The sequence below is a fragment of the Taeniopygia guttata genome, chromosome 18, assembly GCF_048771995.1.
Source record: "Taeniopygia guttata chromosome 18, bTaeGut7.mat, whole genome shotgun sequence".
NCBI classification, from domain to species: Eukaryota; Metazoa; Chordata; class Aves; order Passeriformes; family Estrildidae; genus Taeniopygia; species Taeniopygia guttata.
The window spans coordinates 6,343,404-6,366,036 of NC_133043.1; the positions used below are offsets into that span (position 1 = coordinate 6,343,404).

At 50.1% G+C, this 22,633-nt stretch overlaps 1 protein-coding gene across 1 annotated transcript in view; it reads left to right on the forward strand.

Moving 5' to 3' along the window:
• Nucleotides 1–22,537, forward strand: part of LOC100232358 (heparan sulfate glucosamine 3-O-sulfotransferase 3A1) — a 28,531-nt gene extending 5,994 nt beyond the window's left edge. The window contains exon 2 of the mRNA XM_030287380.4: nucleotides 21,796–22,537. Coding sequence (XP_030143240.1) covers nucleotides 21,796–22,414 — 619 coding nt within the window. The 3' untranslated portion in view covers nucleotides 22,415–22,537. The remainder of the gene's footprint in view (nucleotides 1–21,795) is intronic.
• Nucleotides 22,538–22,633: the final 96 nt, after the last annotated feature.

The following is a 22,633-nucleotide window of genomic DNA, read 5'->3' on the forward strand; positions in this document are numbered from 1 at the left end:
TGTGCTCCCAGCCCCTCTGGACGCGCTCGAGCATCTCAACGTCCTTCCCAAACTGAGGGGCCAGAACTGGACACAGCACTCAAGAGAACTGGGGCTGGGCTCTTTCCCCTCTTACTCCTTAAATAGACCCCAAAGGATTATTGTTTTTTGGTGTTTTTTCCCAAGCATTTTGTGTCTCTACATATCCCTTCTGTTTTCTGTTAATGGAGAAGTTCATATCTGGGGTTTGTGTCTGTTCCAGATGATGGAGTGAGCTCTTGAGTTGGCATATTAGGAGAAGTCAACCACATTCCTATCAGAAAGCATCAAAATAAATTCTTCAGATTTTACTGGACTCTTTTTTCCAGATGCTGTGGTCTGCACTGGGGAGGTTCAGAAGTCTATAGCCCATCCTCCTCTTCTGTCCTGCTTCACACCCCAATCCTGGAGAGAACAGCACCTTCCTCACAAGGCACAGCTCTGCCTCTGCCCGAGATGTTTGCAAAGATGTTTGCAAACAGAGCTCCCCTGGCCCTGTCTGCTGGTGCTGAGCAATGGGGAAAACATGGCCTTGGCTGTCCAAGAAGCTGTCAGTAAAATTCTCAGAGCCAGCTCTTGTGGAGAGCAGCACAAAGCTGCAGCTGGCCGGGAGAAGAGCTCATTTATGGCAAAAATTGGGATAGACTTTAGAGAAGCAGCAGATTCACCTGCTTTAGCCACTCTGGTTGGATTTGGTGAGTCTCCAGCTGTGCTCGTAGCCTGTCCTGCTGCCTTGGCTCTGCTGCCTTTGGGGGGCTCCTGGCAGTCGCTCTGTGGAGTCTGGGGTCCACACCATCACCACCAGGATGTCTTTAGCGCAGCCCAGCTTGGATTTCACCTTTTGAAGTTTATAATAGGAGCAGTGAGGTCTGGGGAGGGGGAAGGGAGCTGGTGCACTTCCAAAGAGTTCAGGGCAAACAACCAGTGATCAGAAAACCTGAGAATAGCCCCCCAGGAGCCCCTGTGTGAGGCAGCCATTGAAACTCCTGAGCTGCTAATGATGCTTTTTTCCCTGGAGGATTCTGAGGTAACCCAAACTGCTTTCACAGGGAAACAGCAGATGCTGGTGAGGGGCAGCAGGGGCGGGTGTTGTGGCCATAAATCTTTGCAAATTCTCATTCCATGCAGGTATGAGCGGAGGGAAGTGAACGGGGTCAGTTAAATTTGTGTTGCTGGGGTTGGTTGGATGCTGGGGTTCCAGAGCCCCAGGTGGGGCAGTGGGGGTGTTCATGCAAGGTCTGGGGTCACCCCAGGGGTTGTGGCAGTGGCTGGTGTTCCTGCCTTTCTCCTGCATCACCCACCTCCTGGGAAATTCACTTTTTCATGGTTTGGGGTTAAACATGTCCAGCTCCAAACCGTGCCCACCTGAGCCCCGTGCCAGGAGCAGCACGGTGCCCGCAGTGAGAGCATAAATAGAGCTGCTGGAGGAAGTGAATTACTCCTGGCATTTCTTCCATGGAGTAATGCGATTCTGCAGGAGGAAATCTTTCAGCAGAAGAAACTGCCAGCTCACTCTGTGCATGGCAAGCCCACCCTTCTTGCTTCCTGGAAGTGAGGAGATGCGTTCTGTGCTCTTTCCCTTGCAGCACCATCTGTTGCAGGGTATGAAGATCCCTGCTCAGACTCCCCCAGGCTGCTGGGTATGGCTCTGGTGGGAGATAGAGGAGAAACTTCTCCTCGCTGCCCCAGGGGAGCTTTGGAAGCCTCGTGTGGCTGTTTTCCCTGTGGAAGAGCAGCCGTGCCCAAGTGTCACGTTAGAAATTCCCACTGGGGTGATTCCAAGCATCTGGAGGCCTTTCCTGCACCAAGCTCCTGCAGCTTCAGTGGGATCCTGCCTGGCTCCCAGCTCTACCCCTTGACTGCAGTTCCTGAGCACAGCTGGTGGCTGCAAGCTGGGATGTCAACAGCTGGATCATTTCTTTCCACAACCACCCTTCTCATGTCATCCCCTGGGGAGAGATGTTCAGGTTCAAGTGCACCATCACGATGGGAAGCTGGCTATTTATCGATTTAATTATTTATTTCTCTCTCCAGTGGGGTAATTTTTTGTTAAAAATGCAAAAAGCCAAGCTGATTTGTTCTGCCATGGCTCCCTCCCATAAACCAAGCTGTCTGGGGAAGCCTTTTATGGAAAATCACCAGATCAATAACTCTTTTCCATGGACAGAGATCACAGCCAGTGTCTCTGGGGGCTCTGTCCAGGGGGGTTCCTGACCCCTGCCAGGGTCCCAGACCTGCCAGGGCAGCCAGAGGGAAGCCCTGGATTCCCACCAGAGGGCTTGGGATGCTCTGCTCTTAATTGCTGTGAGATGGTTGTTGTGAAAGACAGTTTGGGTTTTTCTGCATGCAAGAGCTGCGTGTTGCAGCAAGACATGAAGTGAATATTGTGCAATAATCCCATCCTCCTGCACTGCTGAACTCTGCTGTGTGAATATGAATATTTGCTGTAAATGTTTGCCTGGTGTTCAGCATTCTTGTGTGTGTGTGGCAAAGGTTGTTACAGCCTTCATCACCTCCAAAGGAGGATAAAAACACAAAAGGAAAATCTAATTGCCTGCAGCAAGCAGAGCACAGGCAGTGACATGCAGAGCTGTGGTCTGGGGTTGACAGCTGGCACAGGCACCCCTGTGCAGGGCTTGGGGAGCCCTGGCTTGTCCATGATCACTGCAGAGCCTCTGGCAGGGCTTCCATGGGGTGCTTACCAAGGCAGTGGCTGTCCCTCCTCCCCCTCTCATGTCTCCTTCTGCACTATCAGCAACAGGTTGGAAAGAAGCAGAATTGGAGACTTTCTCAAACAGTGTGAGATTAAACTGTGAAATTGGCTGCCACAGGAGGTTTTTAGCTCAAGGAGTCTAATAAGCACCCTGGAAGTGATTGGGGAAGAACAGTGCATCAGGAGCTGCGAAGTCCAGCTTTGTTTCTGGTCCAGGTCTCACCTGGGAGAGACCCAAGGCTCTGCTCCTGCTGATAATCCCACAGGATTTATCTTGTGGATCACAGGGGGCTCATCCTCCCATAACTGCTACTGGGGGGGAATTATGGTTGGTGTTGTTTGGTTCAAAATCCAGCTGCTGTGCAGGGAGGAGTTTTCCAGCTGGCATCATGTGGTTGGTAGCAAGGAAAGGAGCATTTCCACCACTTTGCCACTGGGCACTGTCCTGCTCTCTGTCCCTGCAGCACCAGTGCTGGGCAGTGCCAGAGGCTCCAGGCACATCCCTTGCTGCAGAAGAGTCAGGAGGGAGCTCTGGGGAGTGATGAACATCCTCAGCTGGGGCAGGGCTGTGGGTCAGAGAGCCCAGTGATTTCCTGGTGGTGTTCCTGCTGGAGGGGATGGTAACAGATACAGATCTACCTGCACCCCCAGCTTTGGAGCAAAGCAAGGACAGGGACAGCAGGGACATCCCCTGAGCCCTGCTCTGCAGAAGGACTTTCAGGCACCAGCCTTGGGTCGCCCTGACGTTGCTGACTCAGCCACGGGCCCTTCCCTCTGCAGAGATTTCCAGGAATGCCGTCCTTAACATCTCCCACTAGGCAAATCATAGCCAGCATATGGTTAGGGAGAAATTGGATTTCCCCTGTAATCTAATCAATGTTAACAGTAATTCTAACTCCGAGCTCCGTGTTCAAAGTGCTGTTGGTCTCTGGGGCTCACTGGAGTTATTTAATCTAATGAAATCCCATTACTGTCTCGTGAGGGTGCACCATGGGGAAGTCTTTCCCTAGGAAGGAAGGCAATGGTTAAAGAACTGGGACAAATACCCAGGGACAAATATCCAGTAGGGGAAAGGGGCTGAGTGCAGTAAGTTGAGGGTTTCACCTGGCAGGAGCTCAGAGCACTTTGGCTGCATCATTGCAGCGGTGGCTGTCGTTGCTCAGGACCTGGTGGTGGGGAGCACGTGCCCAGGTTCCTCCTGTCACCTCCCTGGGCAGGCTGTACCACCTGGTGCCACCTTCTCCTGGCCATAACAGGAGCTGTGTTTCTTAACCCTTCTCAGTGCTCCACCCAGCATCACACGTGCTGTGCTTCCTCACTGGGCTGGTCCTGGCTGCTGGACTTTGACAGAAGCAGAGAATCACCAATGCTTTGGTTGCAGTGGGCCTCACAGAGCAGCTCATTCCAAGCCCCCTGCTGTAGGCAGGTCTGGGGCTCTGGGTGTTGGGATGACCCCAGCAGTGTAAAAGTCCTCATTTCCAGCCCTGCAGCCAAAGGAGGAGTCTGAATGCACAGGATCAGCTTCTCAAGGCTGGTTATTTTCCCTGATCTAGAACATTCTTTCTCTGCCCTGCTGAGCTCTGGCCAGCAGCTCGGCCATGGCATTCTGTCTGCCCTCAGGGCGGTGTTTGCATTTTATACCAAAAACTACCTGTGCCATGTTTACAATAACGTGCCAATATCTGTCATTTATGTTGGACAGTGTGTCTGTGCCTTAAACCAACAGAAAAGTGTCACCAGCACAGCAAGGCATGGAGGGCAAGGAGAAGGAGAAGGAGGTCAGGACACACCCAAATCCCTCCATCTTGTCCCCTTGAACCCCATTCTAAAAACCCCAAAATTCTACTTTTTCACCCTGTGTTAGTTCAACTACCACACTACTCAAACCCCTGTGGCTTGTAATTCCTCACACAAAGTTGGCAGCTTTTTCCACGGGCTAAAATCGAAGGCACAGGTGTTTTTGACTTTGTGCCAAGGTCTCTGAGCCCCTGGCAGGGTCTGGAGCCAGGCAGGGCAGCCAGAGGGATGTGCTGGGCTCCCACAGGAAGGGACCCTCCCACCAGCCCAGGCTGCTCCAGGCCCCATCCAACCTAACCTTAAACACTTCCAGGATTTAAGATGGTTCCCCCAAACCTGCTGTATTTTTCCCATTTGCACCAAGCAATTTTTCCTAATCTGCTTTGCAGAGGGAGAGAGGAGCTCTTCCAGGTCACATTTCCCACGCTGGCTTTGTGACAGTTTCTGAGCCTTCAATCAATTGCATCACAACAGAGTCAAGCCGAGCCTATTGCACCAGTTGCTTTCCTACATGCTGAGCTTATTGTATTCAAATATCTTGGAATTCTCTCAGCAGAAGGCAGGGACTCTGCTGCTGTCAAATACCAGCTGGGCTGCATCCTGTGCACTGGGGGAGTGTTCTTCCCCTGTAGCACGTGCTCCAGTTTCCCATTATTACTTCTTTAATAGCACTGATACTTCCTCTGCATCGCTCATTTGCTGCCAAAATTGGAACCACTGAGCAGTAAGTGACAATTACCTTGTGAGCAGTGTGGGGTAGGAGCCCAGTGGGGTGCTGCCCCAAAGGAGAGGTGTCAAACTTGCCTTTGGGGTGTAAATTCCTGTATCACAATGGACCAGCTTCCTAGGGACAGTTGGGATGACTGTCAGGGGTGTCCAGCATCCTCTAGAGGAAGGATTGCACCCGTAGGTGCTGGGAGAGGACACATCTGGCTCAGTGTCAGTGCATGGGATGGGAATGAGGGGTTGTGGCTCTGTGCTGCTGGGTTATCTTGGGACATCCTTGGAGCTGCCCATCCCCAAGGAACAGCTTGTTTCCTTGAAAACCGTCTTCATGCTGAAAAAAAACCCTAAAACATTAAAAAGGAACATGTCTGGTAATTTAATCACGTTAAGTGCTCCTAAAATCACGTCTGTGCTGCACAGCAGCAATGCCAGAGCTCTCTGGAGGGGCAGATGTGCCAGGGTGAGGTGCAGAGGGATGGGGCTGATGCCTCAGGTTTTGGCTTTTATATTTTTCACAGTCTGTGCTGCTCTAGTCTGTGGGTCTGGGCTTCATATCAGGGCATGATGAGCTCTGTGCACAGAGAAGGGGGGAGACAAAACAATTCCTGCTCCAGCTGGGCACCAAGGACAAATGATCCAAATCTCAGCCCAGGAGCACAAACACCGTGGGCTGGAGAGAGAAAAACAAGCAGGATGGGACTGCCTGGGCTAAAGCTGGAATGGGACAATGAACTCCAATGTGCCAGTGGAGCAGAACTGATCAAAGTGAGAGACCCCATGAGCGCTCGTGCATTTTGGGACCATTTTGGTTCATCTTTGGTGCAACCCTGGCCTGGCTCTGGTGCTGCCCAAGGTGGATCCATGGAGGAGATCCTTTGAATAAATCCCTATTTATTCTTTAGGTCTGTCCAGCCTCTGCTCTAGGCCAGCCTGCACAAGGCATCAGGGCACACGAGGGATTTCGGGAGGAGGGAGGGCACGACGTGCCCCGTGCTTTGGCAAGCACTGCAGCACCAGCCCGTGCCCCCTGAGGAGTGGCACCGTGTCCCCAGCAGTGGCCTGGGTGAGGCTGGCAGGGTCCCTGGGGTGCCGTGGGAGCAGTGCAGTGCTGGCTGTGCTAACGAGGAGCCCTGGTCCCCACGGGCAGCGATGTCTGTGCTCATTATGCACGTCCCTTTCACACTGCCTTCATTATTCCCCTGCTATCTAGTGTCATTAAGATATCAAGTTCATTTAGGTACATCCACATTGGCAGTTTAATTATGTCTGGGTACTACTCTGTATTTTATTCATGGACTATCTGGGGGCGGTTGTCAAACACAAGACCAGGAGATAAAGGTTTGGTGGCTGCAGAATGCTAATGTCCTGCTGGTTCCCTTTTGACAAATACACATGCCAGTTATTGCCAAACTGATTATTTCATTCATTAACACCACATACATCAGCTCCCTTCACCCGCTATTATTCTATACATTCATCTTTTCATAAACAATTACCTGACAAAGTTGAGAGAGGCAAGTACTGGGGAATTAATGCTGTGCTGGGAGGTTCCTGGTGTGGGTTAGTAACAAGGTGCTGGGGGTGTGCAGAACGCTCCGTTAGCGTGATGGCTTCATTAATCAAATTAGGGACAATAGCATGTCACATGTGTGCCATGCTTCCAACATCCCGTTTGTGCTCTGCTCCCTCTTTGCCTCCCTGACCAGCTTGTGCTGATGAGCTGGGTGAAGTGAAACCCAGGGGACCCTGTGGGAAGGTTTGGAAAGCAGCCAGACCATGATCTGCATTTCTCATTATTATTATTATTTTAGTAGTATAATTAGCATTATTATGATGAGGAATATTTTAGTGAAAACGGGTTCTTTGTTTATTGATTCTGTCTTTTTTCCAGCTTCCTCATACTGCTTTTTCCCAAGTTGGAGCCCTGTGCAATAGGAGTAGAAGTGGTGGTAGAATTATTAGGACATCACAAGTATGTAACCAGCTGGGGAGCAAAGCCCCCACCGTGTCTTCTTTCTACACATTTTAACTGTAAAAACTGGAGATGGAGAAAAAAACCAGCAGGGAAATGTGAGCAGAGCAACCAAAGCCATGAAATAAGTGATTCCTGCAGCTTTCCTAGAGATGGTGGTGAGATCCACCAGGAAGGACTTGCCCAGGAGGAGATCACTCATATCTCCAGCTCCCCACGTCCAGCACAAACCCTTGTGGAAGGGTGTTGGAATCTGAGGTATTGATGATTCTGAGATTGTAGAAAGTCTCTGTCTGTCAGCCCCCCTGCCAAAGCAGAAGCCATAATTCGTCTGTGCTGGTTTCAAGGGTGTTTATTCTGTTTATCTCTAACATGTTCTGCTGCCCTGCCGCAGCTCTGTCCTGCAGGGCAGCGTGTGGGGCTCTGCCCTCAGTGGGATGTTACAAACATTAAATACCACAAACTACCTGTGCTGGATTTACAATAACGTGCCAATATCTGTCACCTACGTTGGACAGTGTGTCCCCAGCCTGAACCAACAGAAAAATGCCAACACCACAGTGAAACATGGAGGGCATGAAGAAGGAGAAAAAGGACAAGGCACACCCAATTTCCTCCATCTTATCCCCTCTGAACCCCTAATCTAGAAACCTAAAATTTTACTTTTGCACCCATGTCACACTTAATTATTACTCATATCAAACACTCAGAGCTGGTAATTCATCCTGTAAGATTGAAAACTCTTTTCCATGGACAGAGATCACAGACAGTGTCTCTGGGGGCTCTGTCCAGGGGGTTCCTGACCCCTGCCAGGGTCCCAGACCTGCCAGGGCAGCCAGAGGGAAGCTCTGGATTCCCACAGAAGGGACCAGACCTGGAGCTGCTCCCAACATCCCCTTGAACACACAGTCCCCATGCTTTCAGTGTGGTGTCTTGTTTTATTTCTTCAGATGCTTTGTGCCCTCAGCTGTTTCTGCATCAGGCTCCTGGATGTGGAGAAGGAGCAGCTGCAGGAGGCCACCAATACAGGCAGGATCAATTCCGCTTTTCACTCAGGCAGACACGCTTGAAAAGTAATGCTTCAGGGGTCACACTGCTGCACTGCTCCAGTGCACGATTTGCAAACTAAATAAAGGATCTGAGTGAGTTTTAAGTGCCTAAGTCCCTTAGGCCCCTTTGGAGAAAACCCCACTGGAGTAAGTAAGAAGCTTTCACCATGTGTTTGCAGAAACATTAATCCTCCTCGCTATGTCAGGTCTCTTTGATCACACATCAAAATCTTCATCTCCAGGGGTCCTGGCTGGCCTTTCCAAAGTGGCTTAGGAGCAGAAGACCTGAGCTCCCAAGGCTCAGAATCCTTTTCCAAATCCCTCCGTGGCTCTCTGTGCTGGAATGGAGAGATCCCACCATGCCAGGGGTCCCCGTGGTTCCCTGCAGGGTGGGACCCACCATGGGGTGCTGGGTGACTGTTGTGGTGGGCTCTGGGGTTTCCAATCCCTGCTGCTCTCCAGAGTGTCAGCGTGGCCTCAGTCACTTCTTCCAGTGTTTCCTTACACATTCCCAGGAAGCATGATGGAAGAGGGGTTTGTCTCTGGATGCTGAGGAATTAATGGTGAAGGAGGGTTGGTCTTGCTAAGCAGGGCAGCCCTGGAACAGGAGAGGCTGGATTCATCTTCAAGAGCTGATCTGAAGCCTCCAGCCCACGTTCAGAGCTGGGTGAGGAAGAGCAGTGTTTATTGACCTGCATCCAAATGATTCAAGTTGACTTATGAACTTGAGATCAATAATTGGGTTTTTTTTTCATCCATCTGTATCCTGGAGAACACTTCATCTTTCTTTCTTTTTAGTTCTTTTTTCTTTTCACATTATTGAGCTGTATTCACTCTGAACAGCCTCAGTGTCACAGTACTGCCCAAGCTGCCCTGATTTTTAAAAGTGTTAAGTTTTCTTTTATAGTTCTTTTGAAAGTTTTAAAGTTCTTATAAAACTTCTTTAGCCTTCTGATGATGTTTACATATTTCTACTAAAGTTCTCATGCACTGTTCATGTAAATAATGATTGCTTTGCATCCTTCTTTGTGAGAAGAGGGAACTAATGGAGTGTTAGTTTGACCGGTGTGGTTGGAGAGGTGGCAATTTCATCCTCCAATCCACTGTCGCTTTTAGAATTCTATATATTGCAAAGTCAAAATTAAAATTAGCTGTTTTTCTCTTTTAAACTTACCAAGCTTCTGTGTATTCCGTTTGTGTCCAATAATGACATGAGCCTCCACATCCCTCCCTGTGACACGAAGCAGAGCATTGACAAACCCACAGCCCAGCCAGAGCTGAGCTGGCTGCTGTGCCCTCTACTCATGAAATTAAATCTGCTGCAAACTGAACCTCCTGAAGCATGTCAGAGGACTCTGATACTGGATCAGACAGCGATGCACTCCCTGGGAGAAGGGGGAATTGCTGAGCTCAGGGAAGAGCTCTTGCTGCATCATCTTGTGAGTGGAGCCTAAACTCCTTGCCTTGACTGTGGGGCTGGAGACACCAGTGTCCATCTCTGTGCAGCTTCCTCAGAAGCCAGAATTTGCAGATTAGGCCAGGAAGAATCTTTTTCAGCTTTCTGGAGACTTTTGCCCCCTTTGCACTTGACTGCTGTGCTCTGGGAACGAAAGTACAGAGCCCTTTCCCAGCCATTAAAGTTTCATCTAGCAAAAGGACAAAGAATTGGCACAGGAAGGATGAAGAACTGCAAGAGTAAACTTGTGTGCCTCTGTGTATTTTAGATCATAGCCTGAGGTCAGGCTCCCTTTTTTGTAATACAAATAAAGGGGTTTTTGGCTATGCAGCAGCAGGAGATGTGTAGTGGTACATAAAAAAGTCACTTCTCAGCATAATTTAAGGAACAATCTCTGTTCTGCACAGTGAGGTCCTTTGAGGTGTCTGGCTGTTTCCTGAAACCCTCTGCAGGCACAAATACACACGCAGATGTACATGCACCATCTCCAGCAGTCCAGGCCACGCCACAGGAATTTCCCAAACTTTACCATAATCTCTGCTGAACTGTTTAGGACTCCACAACAATATCCTGGCTGACAAATCCTTGTACCTGTGCAGAGAAGGGAGAAAATCCATCTCCTTGCTCCCAGAACCCCAGCAGCCAGTTCATAACCTCCAGGTGTGTCCAGAACTCCCCAGGTGTGGCTGTATAGCTCGGTGGGTCCCAGCCTGCTGCATCCCCTGCCTATTTCCAATATTATTTCTCTACCTCCAGTTTCTGCTGCCTTAATTTGGCTACTTTGGTCCCTGCACTCATTAGCTCCTGATTTCCAGTCTCTGAGATTTGGTGGCATTTCTTCAGAGGGAAGGAGAATGAAGGAACATTGGGGTACAAATCACCTCCATTTAGTGGTTTTTCTGTGTCCTTCCAACATTCAGTCAACATTTTATTCCCATTTACGTTGCCTGCAGCTTCTCAACCACCACCCCTCTCTCCAGCTCCAGTTCCCACCCTGCCTCCCCTCCCATCCTGCTGCTTTTCCTGGGGAGGAGCACACGCAGTGAGTGTGCATGGCCTGCACTTGTACTGAGGAGCAGCGAGGCAGACATGGAGAAGAGCAAATTGCATTATGTATTGCAGGCAATAATGCAGCTCCCAGGGGACAGAGATAATGTAGTGAGAGACAAAGGAACAATAGTTTTTGCTGGCCTGAGCACTCACTTGACTGTGGCCTTTCTGGAATTATTCCTGACTTCTTTCTGGGTGATTGTGTCACTCTATTGACTTTTCACTTCTGTCTGCTTGAATCGAGCCCCAGAGCTGATAAGGGATCAGGATGTGGGCAGGGGCATCCCCCAGCACCAGGAATGGGGGTTATTTTCAAGCTGGCTGTGATTTTGGGGGTTTGTTTGTCTGGTGGTTTGGGTTCCCATTTTCTGGTGGGGGCAGATGTGCCATTGGCAGTGGGAGGGAAGCAGTGGAGATTCCCTGAATTTTGGGTGCAGAAAGAGACATCAGGATGAAACTGCTGGCATCAGCCAGGCTGTGTGTGTGTCCCCAGGCCACATCTGGGCTTGGAGTTCCTGTGGGACAAAATGGGGCTGGTGATCCATGAGTTTGCAGGACACTGAACTGTGCCAGTGATGGGGATGGATTTCCTCAGCAGCCTAGGTGGTGAGAAACTGTCCAAATCAAAGCTCCACCAGCTTTTGCAAAAATCCCTTCTGGGATGTTTGCCTGGGGGCTCCCCAAAATCCCTCTGCAGAGACAGCCAAGGCTCTAAGATGTGCTTTGGACTCTTCTCTTCTCTTCTCTTCTTTATCTCTTCTGCTTTTTCTGTCTTGTCTTTCCACCTTTCTGAGACGTAAGCAAATTCCAGGAAGGCATCAGTTGTCTTTAACACCCAGAGGAAAAATCGAAGGGAAGGGTTCAATTACCCACATGAAAAATGACTCTCCTAACAGAGGTCTATCCATTTGCTAGTTGTGCTTGTTTTAAAACTGAATTATAGAGACTGCACATTTTTCCAGAGACAAATGCATTAATTTTTCTCCAAACAGACAAGAGAGAAGCAGAGGGAAAATAAGATAATAAGAGTTTCCACAGTGATTTATATGCCTTTGTGAAAAATAATGGGGGCAGACAGCAGTGTGCTCCAGCAGCTGGGAGGAAGGGGCAGGGGGGTGGCAGGGACGACTGCAAGGAAAACTGCCAGAAGTCCAAGTCTGATTGTTGCTTTTAGATGATATAAGATCACTTTATGTCTCTGACTGGCTTGAAAAATCTCTCTTTCTCTCTCTCTCTCTATATATATATACACATATAAAATATAGACCATATGATGCACTTAAAACCAGCACAGACTGTGGTGTTTATACAGGAAAGGATTGTGTTTCTGGCCGACCTCTCCCCAGCCTCCTCCTGACAAAGGATAAACTGGGACCTTTCGAAAACAAAGTGGTGGCTGCAATTTTTAACAGATTTGCTCTTGTATATATTTATACAGGGCAGGCGAGCCCTTCCCCAGGGCTGTCTGCTCCTGCCTGTGGGCAGGCACCAGGGGGGTTGAGTTTATTTTTTTTTTTTATCTGTTCACTTTGGTTTGATTTATATGGTAAAAGAGATATTTTTATTATAGTGCATAGTAAATTGGGTTTCTTTATTGCTCATGAGAGCTGTTTCCCAAAACTGGACTATTTGTATAGTACACTGATTGCAATGTATTTCTGATCTTGATGTCTAACTGTACAAAATAAAAACAAAAATTGCAGAAAATCAGATTTTTTTAAGAAAACCTGCTCTCTTGAAATAAGATGAAACTATTTCTCGAGATGATGATGTGGCACTCAGCAGCTCCCAGGAAATCATCTTGGTTTGGTGACTAAAGACTCTTGGTGGGAACTGGAGGCTCTGGGAGGTTTTAAAGCAGTTTTGTGGTTTGTCCATTGGTGTAATCCACAGGAAACACATCCGTGAGGCCAAAGGCCACCAGGGCTGTGGTACCTCCAGTGATGTTTCTCTGCAATTATAGGAATGATTCAATGAATTAATTCCCACTTGGTTTCCCAGCAGAAAATCCTGCAGCCTTCAGATGGATGTGAGAGTGGAGGGAGGCTGGAAGTGATGCTTTCAAGCAAAACTTAAATCTGTTCCAGGGCAGATGGTTAATTGTGTAGTTCAATTTATTTGCCTAATGCAAAGCACGTCCCATTTGCCCGTGGCGCCAGGAGAAGCAGATTCCTGTTTGTTTTGCTAAAAGCTGATGTTTCAGGGATATTCTGCACTCCCACTCCTGGCCCCAGAGGAGGATGAGCTGCACACAGGACAAGCTGTGCTTCCCATGGGAAGGTGCTGCCAGCACCACGGTGGTTTGCAGGATCCAGCCTCTCCTGCTCCTGGCTCCAGAGCTGAGGAGGTGCTTCAGCATCCTCTTTTCTTTTCCCATTCCCAAACCAGGCACCAGGAAGTGTCTGTGGGGCTGGATTCCTGCCTTGGGCCACCAGGGTGTTTCTCAGGGAACTTCCCAACTTAATCCCAAAAGGGCCTAATTGAAGCCTGTAGAGGTTTTTTTTTGTTTGTTTGTTTTTTTTTGTTTTGTTTTTTTTTCCCACAGATTCATGGCTTTTCAAATGAGAAATTTGCATATTAATAAGAAGCTGTTCAGACTGATTGGCTTAATGTGTTTGGTGTAAGTATAATTAAATGTCAGGGGAAATATATCATGAAGTAATGAAGCTGGAGTTAATTTATCAAAAAAAAACCAAATCCTAAAGAGGGAGACACTTCCAATAAAAAACAGTCCTTTAACCTTCCTCCTTAAGATGATTTGCTTAGTCAAGGCTGAAATGTGTCATCTTGGAGATCTTGAGTGAGAGAGACATGAGGTGGTTGTTGGTTTGGGGATGGAAGTTTTTCCATACTCTCCCAATGTCCTGGCTGAGCCAGAGGGTTCCCCCAGGTCCAGGGGCAGTCCTGGTCCCTCCAAGCCCAGCAGCAGCTCCAGTGAGGATGTCTGGGAGGATGTGCCCGTGTAAGACTTCAGAATGAGATTGAGATTTATTGCTATCAGGTGCTGGGCCATCTGTACCCATTTTTTTCTCACCCCTCAGTCTTTACTCTTTGAACTTTCCAGAACACGTGCCATCTCCTGCTCTGTTCACATCCAAGCTGGGCACAAACCCCAGCCCACACAGGCACATCTCTAAAACAAATAAAAATCGCAATGCAGGTGCCAAAACTGGATGGTTTAAGATTATAATTGAGAAAAGTGATGTCCAGGCTGAAGGCTGTCAAGGCTGTGGCTCCTGGCATCCTTCTGTGGGATGGAAAGAGCCTGGGAGCTCCCTCTCCGTGGTGCAGACATGCAGTGGACAAACAGGCAAAGACTTCCCAGCAAAACTCTGCTTTAGGGGAGTGCTGGGTTTGTGGAATCCGTGTCCATCCACATCCTCTACTGTCCTCTTCCAGCAGTGACTGACCCTCCTGCGTGCTGGGATGGCAAAAGGGAGCTCTTGGTTTGCACTTTCAAGGGGTGTAAAAGGGTCATGTCCATTGTCTCAGCTGGAAAATGCTCCTTTGGCAGGACATGACATAGAGGGGAGTCAGCAGGTTGTAATAAAGGATCGCTTTGCATTTGGGAATGGCACTGGAAATGTGGTGAAATCACTGTGAGCCTGCTTTTCTTCCTTGTAAGAATCAGCTGGTGCTGCAAGAATTTGGCAAAGCTCCTTATGTTTGGAGCTCTGGCCACTGCTGGGGTTAAGCTGGCCCTGGGGGAGGTAACGTGGGGCTGGAGAGACCAGAGGTGATGAGTGCTGGATCCAGGTCTGATGGGGCAGGAGGAGTTTGTCCTTCCCAGTGCAGGAGTTACCCCCTTCACTGGAGCTGCTGGGAGTACTGGGAGTACTGGGAGAGGGGCTCTAAGGCTGGGTTAAAGAGCTTAAAGAGGGGAAGCACTGCAGCCATGGCTGATGAACCCAGCCCCAGCCACAACCCTGGCAGAGAAAGATCCTTCAGAAGATGCCTGCTGGTGTCTCCATTCCCATACAAAGGATGGACACATGTTGGAGGGGCTGTGGCCAACAGCCCTGGGGCTCTTCATCTCCTCCTGGTAGGCAGAGGGCTGGGATTTACCAGCAATTAGCCATTGGAAAGAAAACAAACCTGAAACACTCCTTTTCCAAACCCAGCTGGACAGCCCAGAGGAGCTGGTAGTGCCACCTGTGATTGCCTCAGCTCCGATGAGTTTCGTGTTCCAGCAGAGAAAATCAATGGCTTGCAGGGCTAATGCCACCAGGGAGTTTCTGCTGTCAATAGCACTTAGGCACTGCTGGGCTCCAGATGTGCTTTCCAGCAGGGTGGGGGTTTTTTTTGGGACCCTCTTGGCCCAGTTTCCTCTCCCAGCCTGGTCAGGGGGTGCTGGGACACCGGGATCCCTTCTCAGCACGAGGTGGCCCATGGGCACCTGCGTGGGCACAGCGCTCCCCACTCCTGCTGCCCTCACAGGAATTCATCAGGGCAATTAGCCAGAGGGTTTGCGTGCCATAATGAGCTGTGAGACACACACTCTCCATCCCCAGGAGAGGAGGGGGACAGGAGCTGGGCACGGGGCTGGCGAGCAGAGCCCCCTCTTTGTGTGCAGATTCTGCCCCGCAGTGCACAGCCCCGTGGCTCTGCAGGCAGGGCAGGGACACCAGGGCAGGGACATCAGGGACAAGGACACCAGGGCAGGGACACGAGGGACAGGGACACCAGGGCAGGGACACCAGGGCTGGGACATGAGGGGCAGGGACACCAGGACAGGGACACCAGGGCAAGGACACCAGGGACAGGGACACAAAGGACAGGGACACGAGGGGCTGGGACACGAAGGGGAGTGACATGAGGTCACACTGTGCTGCTCTGACAGAGTCTCCTGGCGTGTGTGACGTGACCCCCTTGCCTCAGGGACCCTGCTGTGTCCTGCCTTGGCTCCCTGTGGCTTGGCTGCCCAATCCAGCCCAGGACTGTTTGATCTCTGCAGCTCCTGAAAGGTGGCTGTGCTCAGGTGGGGTTGGGCTCTTTCTCCAGGAACTGACAGAACCAGAGCACACAGCCTCGAGCTGCACCAAGGGAAATACAGGTTGGATATTAGGATAAAGTTTTTCACAGAAAGGTGATAAAGTTCTGGAATGGCTGCCCGGGGAGGTGTTGGAGTCACCATCCCTGGGTGTGTTTAACAAAGCCTGGATGTGGCACTGGGTGCCAGGGTTGAGTTGAGGTGTTGGGGCTGGGTTGGACTTGATTATCTTTGAGTTCTCTTCCAAACCACTGATTCTGGGATTGTTGCTGCTCCTCCTGAGCAAGGTCACAGCCAGAGCTGCAGGAAGGATCTTCACCCCTGGAGTTATCAGCAAACGAGCTGCACTCTCCATGGCATTCCTTAGCTGCATTTCCCAGCTCCTCAGGAAGGGATGAGGCTTCCTGGCTGTGACCTGGGCTGTCCCAGGCCATTCTGGAGATTCCTGGAGTGGTTTGTTCTTAAATGCTGAGGTGGGTCAGCCCAGTGGTGGTTGGAGTGGAGGTGCCCATGGCACTGGTGTGCAGCTGGGAGGGTCTGCTGAGCGCCCCTGGGGTGGGAAATGCATTTGCAGAGAATCCTCAAAACCCTACAGAAGGCTCACACAGTGTGTGTATCTGTATGCAAACCTGGAGATAAGAAATGCTGACTTAGAAGTGCCATGGAATAGGACAGACATGGTTGAGAGAGAAATGGAGCTAGAAACAAGTTTAAAAGGATGGCCTTGCAAAAAAGACTATATAGTACAAATAGATATAGATATGATAGATATATTTTCTATATGATATAGATATATATAGGGAGATTCATATGGAGAAATAGAACTATGAAAGATGCATTGTACCCACAAGGGGTAATTTTAGATTATTTGGTTTAAGGCATTGACAGCATGGTGTGGCAAAAGCTGATAGGCCAAGAAATGCTTATAGTGTATTGTAATAAGAAATACGATATATACACAGATATATATGGAGAAATAGAACTATGAAAAATTGAAAAAATGCACTGTATCCAGACCCATGAAGAGTAATTTTAGATGATTGGCTTTAAGGTATTTATAGGATGGTGTGGTAAAAGTTGATAGGTTAAGAAACATTTATAGTGTATTGTAATTAGGAAATAATTGGCTTCTGATTGTGATGCTGTGAATTATAACACCTGTATTTGTCTCACCCTTCACATGAGACTGAAAATGGAATAAAAGCTTTTAAAACACCTCTCAGTTACCCCATCTCTGGGTCAGAAAGTTTGGGGCTGGGAGCCCGGCTGTGCTCAGTGCTGGGGTTTGGATGGGGCCACCACAGAAGACACCCCAGGAGCTGTGGGGGCTGATTTTAGGTGGAGGTTTGCACCCATGCCAGTCAGACTTACACTTGAGAGGGAGCTTAGCTGGAAGGAGAGGAGGCAGGGAGGGACAGGAAGGCAGTTTTGCTGAGATGCTGCCTGACAGACACAGTGTGGAAACAGCTGCTGCTGGCTGCAGATGTAATGAGATCCATAAATACTGAGGCTTGCTCAAATAAACGCCAGCATGTGCTGTAAGGACGGGCTCAGGAGCTCCCTGTGTGCCAGCAGCAGCCACAGACAGCAGATTTGGGGGCTGGGGCAGGAGAGGCTCTGCCTCTGGAGAGCTCTGGGTTTGGGAAGGTGGCATAAAAACAGTGTGCCTGTTTGTCCCCAGCAGTGGTGGCTGTCACCAGGGCAGTCACCCAGCAGTGTGATGTGCTCTGGCACACGTGTAGGTGGCTGCCTGCCACCAGGTCTGGTTTTTGGGGAGCTTTCTGGGTTCCTGAAAGTATCAGCATGTCCCATGTGCTCTGAGAGCTGTCCCTCATCCCAGCAGAGCTCAGTGCACCACATCCACAGGCTCCCAGGACTTTTACACTCCTGGGGCCATCCCAACACCCAGAGCCCCAGACTGCTGGGCACCTTTCTGAGCAGAGCCAAGGGACAGAGCCACGAGTGATGCAGCTGGGGATAAACTCACCCTGCAGGTGATGCCCTCATCCTGCATGGCTTGCAGTGCTTCCATGGGGGTGGAAGAGCAGAGACAAAGGGAATTCCAAGGCCCCTGATTTGTTTTGTGAGGGTGCAGCTCTGAGAGATGGCAGCTGTATCACAGATCCCTCCAAAAACACCAAAATTTCCCTCAGCATTGTCTTTATGCAGACAGAATGCCTCTACAGCAGGATGGGTAAGGACAGGAGAGACCCAGGGCTCCTTGTCCTCTCCTGGGACTGTTCCTGAATCTTGTTTTGCTCCAAGCTCAGCTTAATCCATCCTCATTAAAATCAGTGGCAAGGGTGTCCTTTTGCTATTAATGCCAGTTGGGTTTGATTTTACATCCAACACAACGAGTGATTTTCTTTTTTCCTTGCAGACCTCTCTGATCTTTTGCCCCTCTCCTTTCAGCTTCCTCAGTCTCACAGCTTTTCTTGGAGGTTTTTTTTCCTTTTAAATCTTTCTCAGTTTCCTGAAATGCATCTTTCCGTGTATCGATTTCACCTGAGATCTGAGGGAAGGCAGAGCGGGAGGCTCAGCTGACTCCCACGTACACTCACAGCTCATCAAAGCAGATACAGAGCCTTGTGAGAGCTGCTGGGGCAGCACAGCCCCTGGGCTTAGCAGCTGGCCTCATGGGAGGGAGGAATTAATCTCTTTAGGCAGCATTTTTGAATTTATGTATCCATACACGCTCCTGGTTGCATCAAGTTATCACTCTTGCTAGAGCATCTTTCTTTTCAATCATCTGAACATGCTGTAATGGCACTTCTGGGAGTGTGGGCTGGAGGTGGGGGAAGGGGAGTGCTTGTGAGAGCGAGTTTTGGGTTTTTTATAAATTCCTGTTGCAGAGTCACTGCTTAAAATTACTTGGAAGCAAAAGAGAGATGGTGGGGGAAGAAGAAGACGAGGTGCTGGTGGCCCAGGGAGCAGCGCTCACCCCTCTGGGGCTGTGAGGCTGCAGCAAGCCACGATGCTGGCTGTGCCTCAGTTTCTCTGCCCTGCTTGTTCCATAGCTCCATGATGGAGAAGGCTCTGCCAGCCCTGTCACACGCCTGTCACCACCGTGTCTGGCTCCTTCCTGGAGACAGAATTCTGGCACTGTTTCTGTGGAGAAGTCAGAGATGAAATAAGCCCCCTCAGACAGTTCCTTTTCCCTCTCTGCCCTGCTACCCCACCCCATCTAAAGGGTCTCATCCTCCCTGTGACTGTGTTGCATTTCTGGGAGCAGATTTCTTCCTTACCCTTTTCCACAGGACCCAAGGCTGATTGCAGAGCTGTGGGACTCTTTCAGAAAGAGCAGCAATTTTTTAAAAAATTTATTATTTATTGCATTTCCCTGCAATGACCCCTTCAGTGGCACCTCCTTAAGAACAGCACTTGCCACCATGCCAGACTTCCTTTCCCACCACTGCCTCAGGCTGGGTGGTTGGAAAGGAATCCAGATCCCAGCCAAACCTGGGACATTTCTGGGGAGGAAAATCGAGCTGCAGCAAAGCTGCTGAGCAGGGAAAAACTAACAGAGGGCAGATTTCCCCTTTGCAGCTTGCTTTAAGGTGTTTGTTCTCAAATCCATTGGCAGCTCATCCCAAGCCATGACAGCAGCGAGGGTCCTTGGGTGCTCTAACACCACATTATGGTCAGTGGTGACTCCCTTTGCCTTCACATCTTCAGGATGCATAAGAGATCTTTCATCCTCCTCAGATTGCTTATTCCTCAGTCCCAAAGTCTTGGAGTTTCCCCCAGACAGAAACCCTCAGCAAAGGTTTGACTTCTCTGGGAGATGTCTTTGCTCAGCCCCTGCGTAACGTGGTTGCAAAGGGAATTGCTTTAGGAAGGGCCATTCCTTGCTCTCTCATTTGAAACATAACAGCCTGGGGTTTGGTTATTATTGCTGGTTTTAGCTGCTGTTGGCTTTTCTTTGTTGCTTTTTCTGATAGATGGCTTCAATTTTGCTGGCATATTGCACAGGTTTGCAAGCCAGATGTTGCTGCTGCAGGACAGCTGCAGGGAGGCGGGCAGGGAGCAGCTCATCTCACACACGGGGTCAAAGCCAAGGGCTCAGGGTGTGGGGGGCTGCAGCTGCCATCAGAGCTGCTGGTGGCATGGGGGTGAACCTCACTGGGGCTGCAGGCACCCCCCATCCATCCCGAATTCCCCCTGGGAAGGACCGTGGGAGGATCAGCTGTGGAGAGGGAAAGTGCTGAGCACGGGCTGGGAGGCAGGATGGATTTGTGTGCCACCAAGGATGGGGGTGGGAATCTGGGATTTTGTGTAGATGCCTTGTGAAGGTCTGTAACAGAGGCTGGACAGAGTTAAAGAATAAAGCAGGGATTTATTCAAAGGATCTCCTCATGGATCCACCTTGGGCAGCACCAGAGCCCAGCCAGGGCTGCACCCAAGATAAACCAAAATGGTCCCAAAATGCACAACCACTCAGAGGGTCTCTCACTTTTAGAAATTCTGCTCCATTTGCACTTTGGAGTTCATTGTCCAATTCCAGCTTTAGCCCAGGCAGTCCCATCCTTGTTTTTCTCTCCTCAGCCCACGTTGTTTGTTCTCTTGGGCTGAGATTTGGATCATTTGTCCTTGGTGCCCAGCTGGAGCAGGAATTGTTTTGTCTCCCTGCTCTGTGCAGAGAGCTCACCATCCCCTCATGTGAAGGCCAGACCCATAGACTAAAGCAGCACAGAATGTGAAAAATATAAAAGCTAAACCTGAGGCATCCTACCGTGTTGTAGGAGTGATGTGTGGGGGGGATGCAAGTGGGATGAGCAGGAGAGGGAGAGGAGGTGGGAGTCACTTGCTCCAAAGGCTTCTCCACCTTCCTGCTGTGCCTTGTTTAACATGAAGGAGCTCAGGGTGTCCAGCCACCAAATCCTGTGGCTCTTTAGCAAATCACACCCAATCCTGGCCCAGGAGGGCTCTGAACTCTCAGGGGAACATGGAGCAGGATGGACCCTGGCCTGAGCCCCAAGCCCCTTCCCACTTCACTCTAGGAGAGCTTCCCAAAGCATCTGCTGTGGGATGTCTTTGGGTGAAAGAAGGAAATTGCTGAAGTCAGGAGGCTGATGTTGCACATTTTTCTGTGGCACCAACTTGCTGCCTCCTTGGAAATCCTAAAAAATAAAGTCTTGCATCCTGGCCCTTGAAAATTCCCCTGTCCGACAGGAAGGGAGTGTTGTTACTCCAGGAATTCACTGTTATTCCAGGGAATTTAAGCCTCTGTGCAGGAAACCCCAGTGTGGGCAGGGAGGAATTTAAAGGGGTAGGGCATTAGGATGGTTGAGATGTTGCTGTGTTCCTGCCACTGCAAGAAGGGAGGTGGGATCCCATCCAGAGGGCAGGGCTTGAACAGGCAAAATGAATTTGGGCTTGGAGCACAAGCCCTGTGAGGAATGACTGAGGGAGCTGGGGGTGCTCAGCCTGGAGAAAAGGAGACTCAGGGGTGACCTCATCACCCTCTGCAGCTCCTGAAAGGTGGCTGTGCTCAGCTGGGGTTGGGCTCTTTCTCCAGGAGCTGACAGAACCAGAGGTCACAGCCTCGAGCTGCACCAAGGGAAATTCAGGTTGGATATTAGGAAGAAGTGTTTTACAGAAAGGTGATAAAGTTCTGGAATGGCTGCCCGGGGAAGTGGTGGAGTCCCCATCCCTGGGTGTGTTTAACAAAGCCTGGATGTGGCACTGGGTGCCAGGGTTGAGTTGAGGGGTTGGGCTGGGTTGGACTTGATGATCTTGAAGGTCTCTTCCAACCCAGTGATTCTGTGAATTCTGTGTGAATTATTCTGTGAATTCAGGTATAATTCCAGGTAGATGGGCAGTGAAAGGAAGTGGGAAATCAAGGGCAAGCTCAGGTGTTTGCAGAATCAGATCGTTGTGGCCTCCTGACAGTAACTGCAAGGAGGGAAGGGCTGGGCCAGAGGCAGGAGGCTCAGGACCATCCTGCCCTTGATCCCCAGGACACCCCCAGAGCTCTGGCAAGGCACTTTGGCACTGACCTGTCCCTCGTTCCCCCTCTGGCAGGGACCTGATGCCCAGGACGCTGGAGGGGCAGATCACCATGGAGAAGACGCCCAGCTACTTCGTCACCAAGGAGGCCCCAGCCCGCATCTCCTCCATGTCCAAGGGCACCAAGCTGATCGTGGTGGTGCGGGACCCCGTCACCAGAGCCATCTCGGACTACACCCAGACGCTCTCCAAGAAGCCCGACATCCCCACCTTTGAGAGCCTGACCTTCAAAAACAGGACTACGGGCCTGATCGACACCTCGTGGAGCGCCATCCAGATCGGCATCTACGCCAAGCACCTGGAGAACTGGCTGCTCCACTTCCCCATCGGGCAGATCCTCTTCGTCAGCGGGGAGAGGCTGATCAGCGACCCCGCGGGGGAGCTGGGCAGGGTCCAGGACTTTCTGGGCCTCAAGAGGATCATCACGGACAAACACTTCTACTTCAACAAAACCAAGGGCTTCCCGTGCCTGAAGAAGGCGGAGGGCAGCAGCAAACCCCACTGCCTGGGGAAGACAAAAGGCAGGACCCACCCTGACATCGACCAGGAGGTGGTGCAGAGGCTGCGGGACTTCTACCGGCCCTTCAACATGAAGTTCTACCAGATGACAGGGCAGGACTTCGGCTGGGACTGAGGCTGAAAGAAATAATTTAAGAAAAGGAAAATATAATATAATATATATATTTTTTTTACGTATCAGTAGAGAAGTGGGGGGGAAATATGGAAAAAAAAAAATAATAGCTGTGCTGAAACATGATTTGTTCTGATTGGATTTTCTTTTCTTTTTTTTTTTTTAAACGATGCTTTGCTTCCTTTCTTCTCGCAGAGAAGAGGTGCTGTGTACATCCAGAAA